We start from the raw sequence: 6,000 nt of genomic DNA, 5'->3' as shown, positions 1-6,000 counted from the left end.
ACTACTCAAGCCCTAGAGCCGTGAGCAGGTTTCTGTTCTTTATAAATTGCCTAGCCTGGGCTATTCTGCTTCAGCAGCACAAAATCCCTGAGCCTAGAACCGATCCTAACCCAAGATGGATTCCCGGCATCTACTCTGCTGGTGGAATCGCTGCTTATGCCGAGTGAGTGTATAAATCAACCCGAGCTGATCCCAGCCTACATTCATGAAATTTTATACTGTGTTTGTTTGCATGAATCAGCCTGCTCTAACCTTAAGTATTTTATTTTGAGCATCTCATCAGGGATGTCTTTCTGTAGCCTTGGTTACCAGATGGTGTAAATTCCTTGTTTACAGTATTCACTGCCACCTCTGCTGGCTTCATTTCCATGTGGGAAGTAGCACCTTTCCAACCCCATCACTGGGGGGGGGGGGGTTGGCTACAGACATCACTGTCACTGTCACAGGCAAAGTACTTCCTGTAGTAGAAACGCTGTGAGCTCCCACTGTTCATTTCCATTGTCTTAACAGGCATGCGGTGGGGCTGCTCGAGTTCCCCAGATGAAGACAACCTGAGCTGAGCTATATGTGGCCCACATATGTGAGAGGGAAAGAAGACCGTAACCATAGCCCAACATGATAATGAACACATCAGCATATTTGGGGATGATCATTGGACAAGCAGAACAGAACCATTAGGTAGATATTGTCTTAGAGATAGGAATTTTATTATTCCATTTCTACCCGTCCAAGGCAAGGTTACTTAGGGTTCTCTTGCTGTGAAGAGACACACCAGGACCACAGCAACTCTTATAAAGGAAAACATTTAATTGGGCCTGGCTAAGTTTCAGAGGTTTAGCCCATTATCAGCGTGGCAGCGGCACGCAGGCAGATCTGGTGCTAGAGAAGGAGCTGAAAGTTCTAATCCAGATCTGCAGGCAGTAGGAAAAGAGAGACGCTGGACTTGGTGTGGGGTTTTGAAACCTCAAAACCCTCCCCCAGTGACACACTTCCTCCAATTCTTTCAAATAGTACCACTCCTTAAGCATTTAAATATATGAGCTGATGGGGGGGCATCCTTATTCAAACCACCACACTGGGTTATTTCTATTAAAAAGATTTCCTTATTACTTTAATCAGTCAATAAATGTGGGCTAAGGTCATAGATTAGTGATAGAGCCCTTGTCTGGCATATACAAGGCCCTAGGTTTGATCCCCCCAAACTCTCAACACACACACACACACACACACACACACACACACACACACACACAAAACTATGTCATTTGAATCAATGTATGACCAGAATTGAGAACAAAATATTTTATTTCTTTCAATAAAACTATAGTTTACAGTAGTATTTACTAAATAAATTATATAATTTCTCTTTTACAAGCAATAAACTAAATCACAAATATTTCAAAGACAATGTATATACAAGACATAAGGCCTTTTATAAATAGCTTTGCTTTTCTCATTTCACTAGTAAACAGTGAAAAAAATCTTTATAGAAGCTGGCTTTCTATAAAGTAAAGGCAGACCTATTATACTGATCTTTAAAGGAAAACAGATTGAAGCTTTCAATGACATGGGCTATGATTAGAATCTTTGAAACAGAGGATTTATATCTTATTTATCATTTTGTATGGATGGATTTTTTTTTAAAAATATAGAAGCAGATTCCATAGGTTGCTTATTTGTAATCACTCTATGCATGCAGAATGAAACACCCAGAAAGCCTATAGGAAAATAGCGCTTCCCAGTCCGAAAGGGTGATTGGCAATGGTATAGAAAAGCAGCTTAGATAGAGTTCATGCAGGTCTTCACAGTTAGCAAGCAACAGCACCCACAAAATGGTGTGGGATTTTCATATCCATCTGCTGATTGTCTACGGACCGAGGCTCCCTGACATCTCATAAGCTTCAAGGTCCAGCTCTGCTCTTCTGAAGAATTCTGCAGTGGGGGAAGTTCTCTCCCATAGCTGTGTTCAGGTCCCGTTCCTGTGCTCAGGTGGTTACCACGTCACTTACTGGAGAAAAAGAAAAAAAAAAAGAAAGAAAAAAGAAACCGATGTGAGCCTCAGCTTTAGCATTAGTTTGTAACTCCTGCCTGTGAGTGGAACCTTAAATTGTCATTTCTCCATTTCTTCAAACTTGCATCTGAAGAACCATGTATTAAGGTTGGGGCCTATGCCATGTTAATTACCCTAGTTTTATCAAGATCCAGCCCCAGCTACATCACATCAATGACTCAGGATGAAGCAATGTTGAGACATATTCTGTCTTCTGAGTTTACAGGGCTCAGGGAGGGTATCTGAGAACTCAGGCAGTATATGAGAACTCAAGCCAAAAAAGTACAGTGACATAACCATAGTCATGAGCTCCTGAACCCTCTGCTCATTTCCAAACAGCATCCTGTGGCCGGCAGTACAAGCCATCAGGTATCTGACCTAAAAAAACCCTAACTAAAAGCAGAGTCAGGCAAGGTCGGCGTGCTGGTACATCCTGTGATTCCAGAAGTTGGAAGGTGGAGGAGACAGGAGGATGACGGTTAGGAATTTAAGGTCATTCTCAGCCTCAGTTTGAGGCTAGCCTGTGCTACATAAAACTCTAACTCAAAGCAAAGCAAAACAAAGAAACTAAATACAAGGAAGCAGAGGCAGTGTGTTAGTCTGATAGGCTAACACGGAATACACCTGGGATTTTGTCTGACTTCGGAAATCTCTCTCCGTTGGCACTAGGGTGGGGGAAGAGCTGTAACAAACCCTTCTCCCAGAGCAGTTGTGAGGGATAGACTGTTCCTCTCTCCTTCCTTTTTAGGGGGTCAGGTTTGCTATGTTCCTAGGTTAGCTCTGAAATCCAGGCTCAAATGATCCTCCTACTTCAGCCAGGCAAAAGGTTTGGAGTATAGGTGTGTGTCACCACAACTGGTAGAGACAAACTCTTTTTTGTGTGTGTGAAATAAAATGTTAAATATCACACCACACACACACATACACAGGCACACATACATACAAACAGACACAGAAACATATACACATATACACACAAACACATAAACACTGCACACACACACACAGAAACACACAAACACATACACACAGATGCATATATACAACAGACATAGAAACAAACACATTCATACAAACATATAAACACATAAACACAGACATGCACACATAAACTCACAAACACACACAGAGAGACACAAACACACACACAGACACACAAACACATACACACATAACACAGACACACAAACACATATATGCAAAGAGACACACATACACGCAGACACACACACAGAGGCACACAAACACATACACAGAAACACAAACACATACACACACAGACACAGATACAGACACATACACACTATTCTGTCATTGTTGCATATTCACTGTGGGAACTATTTTATTTAGACAACTTCCCTACTCCTTTGCAAGGTCATAGTGATTGTAAATAAGCAAACATGTAATCTGCTTATATATAAAGTTATAACATTGGGACTGGGGATTATAGTTTTGTGATAAAAGTATATGCTTAACATTTGAGAGGCCCTGGGTTTGAGCCTTAGAATCAAACAAACAAAGAAACAAAAAAGCAAAGTTGGTATCCCCAGATGGGAGAGGTTAGAGCTGGGATCATAGACATGGTGGTACCCAACACCTTCAAAAGAGATAAACAACAAAACAAAAACTCAATTCAGAATAAAGAGTTTGAAATGAAAGATTTTTGAAAAAACAAACAAACAACCAATGTCAAGGGTAATTCCATTTGGCAATGAGTAATTGATATTCATCATACAATCTGACCCAATTTTAAGTTGTAGTTTTATTATTATTATTTTTTTTGGTTGTTGTTTTGGATTTGTTTTTTTTTTCCGAGACAGGGTTTCTCTGTATAGCCCTGGCTGTCCTGTAATTCACTCTGTAGACCAGGCTGGCCTCAAACTCAGAAATCTGCCTGCCTCTGCCTCCCAGAGTGCTGGGATTACAGGCGTGTCCACCACCGCCCGGCTACAAGTCATAGTTTTATAACCTTACTTTTTTTTCATGTGGGCAAGACAACAGATGACGTCAGGTCTTTCCTAATGTCTCTTGTCTTGGCTCATGTGACTCTGTTTATCAGTTCCTCCCTGGGCTCCCAATCTACAGTTTTGAAAATATATTTAGCCAATAGATATCTTAAGATCTGGATTGTGTTGTGAGGGGTTCTCTGGTCAGAGGTGAAGGAGAAGACAAGACTTCACATCACTGAAGACTTGTTGAGACGAACCATGTTAAACAGCCTCACAAGATGTCTGCGGCCCTCTGGATCTTAACCTTACTACCAATATCCCCGGAATAAAACGCAGCAAGTTGCACAACCCTGGCAAGTATTCTGTCCCTAGGCATGTGGCACCCCTCTGCTATCCATGGGGTATCCTGTGCTATCCATGGGGCATCCTGTGCTATCATGGGCCATCCCCTCTGTTATCCATGCTGCAACCCCTCTGTTATCTGGAGTATTCTCATTTGGTTTCAAGTTGAAGTTACTTGCCAAAATGGCTTGGAGGAAGGTATCCTTTTCCTTCCAACTATCATAAGCCCAACTCCCCGATTTTATTTTCTCACACCAAGTTCCCCTTTCTCTTAGTGATTCCTCAATTCTGCTTTCCCGAGCCCCATTCTATGTTCCTGCTATTTCCCGCTGTCCCTGTGTCTTTCCAATGACCGCACATCACCTCGTCCAGTCCCTCAGCCTGCTTCTTCCAGTCACTCACAGCATAACCAACTGCAGTAGCAAAAGGACAGTTATGAGGTAGCAACAAAAATAATTTTACTCTTGGGGCATTACCGCAACATGAGGAACTGTATTAAAGGATCGTGGTATTTGGAAGGTTGATAACCACTGTTCCAGACACAAGAAGTTTGGACCACACATAACCCAGAGTGGATGTTGTGCAGACCCAGGGAGATGACAGCTATCTATAAGCCAAGTAGAGAGGCCTGGGCAGAATCTCTGGCAATGGAGCTAGGGACCCCATTGACACCTGACTGTGAACTCCCAGTCTATAGAGATGTGAGAGAAAACTCTACACTTTTAAGTGGCTTCTTCTGGTGCTTGGTCATGACAGTTCTACAGACAGAAACAGTGGCCGGGAGCCACATGGATTTAAAGATACTCTTGTCTTTAAATTCTCCATATTTTCATTTTATTATATTTAACCCCATCCCCTTTTACTGATTAGTTTAACAGTTTGTGAAAACAGGAGAGGTCAGGGCCAGTAAAGGAAGCCTGTAGAGCTGGGTGTTTGTTGATACATTACACGGGGAAGATCCTACTTCCTGAAACTCACTCAAGAACAGACAGGAGCAGGGTATTTGGTAGAAGGGGTGGGGAGGGCATTCAAGAACCAGCATCAGCAGAGCATTTGAAACCCAGCAACAAGCCTTATCCTGGGCTGTTGGCCCTACAGAGTGATCAGCTCTTGGAGGGGATCCACACGGCATCCACCATCTTTACTACCGAGCGGACCAGACAGGCAACATCAGGTACACAGAGACAACCCGAGTACAGCATTGCTTGGGGGCAGGACACACTAGGGCTTCAACAACAACAAAGCACATCAGCAATCTGTGCCAGGGGAAACCCAGTCATCCAGCAGTGCGAAAACAGCCTTACCGGCCTACAGGAGGTTCAAGCACCAGCCAGTGACTGCTGTCACTAACTAACGCCAGAGATAACCAGATGGCAAAAGGCAAATGCAGGATCGTTACTAACAGAAATCAAGGCAATATGGCAGCATCCGAACCCAATTCCCCAACAACAGCAAGTCCTGGATACCCCAACACATCAGAAAAGCAAGATTTGGATTAAAAATCACTGGTCATGATGCTGTTAGAGGAACACAAAAAGGACATAAATAAAGCTCCGTCTGAACTTCTGAAACAGCATTTTCTATGTTGGATTAAACAGCCAAGAGGTGGCTTTCAAAGAGACTCAAGTGGACGAGAAGTGCATGCTGGGACCTGAGGGC

At 42.9% G+C, this 6,000-nt stretch overlaps 1 protein-coding gene across 2 annotated transcripts in view; it reads right to left on the bottom strand.

Moving 5' to 3' along the window:
* Positions 1 to 1,287: 1,287 nt before the first annotated feature.
* Positions 1,288 to 6,000, bottom strand: part of Pip5k1b (phosphatidylinositol-4-phosphate 5-kinase type 1 beta) — a 268,940-nt gene continuing 264,227 nt past the window's right edge. For both annotated transcript variants that reach the window (XM_052188073.1, XM_052188083.1), the window contains exon 15: positions 1,288 to 2,008. In XM_052188073.1, the coding sequence (XP_052044033.1) occupies positions 2,006 to 2,008 (3 nt within the window). In that variant the 3' untranslated portion in view covers positions 1,288 to 2,005. The remainder of the gene's footprint in view (positions 2,009 to 6,000) is intronic.

The sequence above is a fragment of the Apodemus sylvaticus genome, chromosome 1 (genome assembly GCF_947179515.1).
Source record: "Apodemus sylvaticus chromosome 1, mApoSyl1.1, whole genome shotgun sequence".
NCBI classification, from domain to species: domain Eukaryota; kingdom Metazoa; phylum Chordata; class Mammalia; order Rodentia; family Muridae; genus Apodemus; species Apodemus sylvaticus.
Note: the sequence above shows the minus strand (reverse complement) of the source record. Positions and strands in the feature narration are given on the sequence as shown.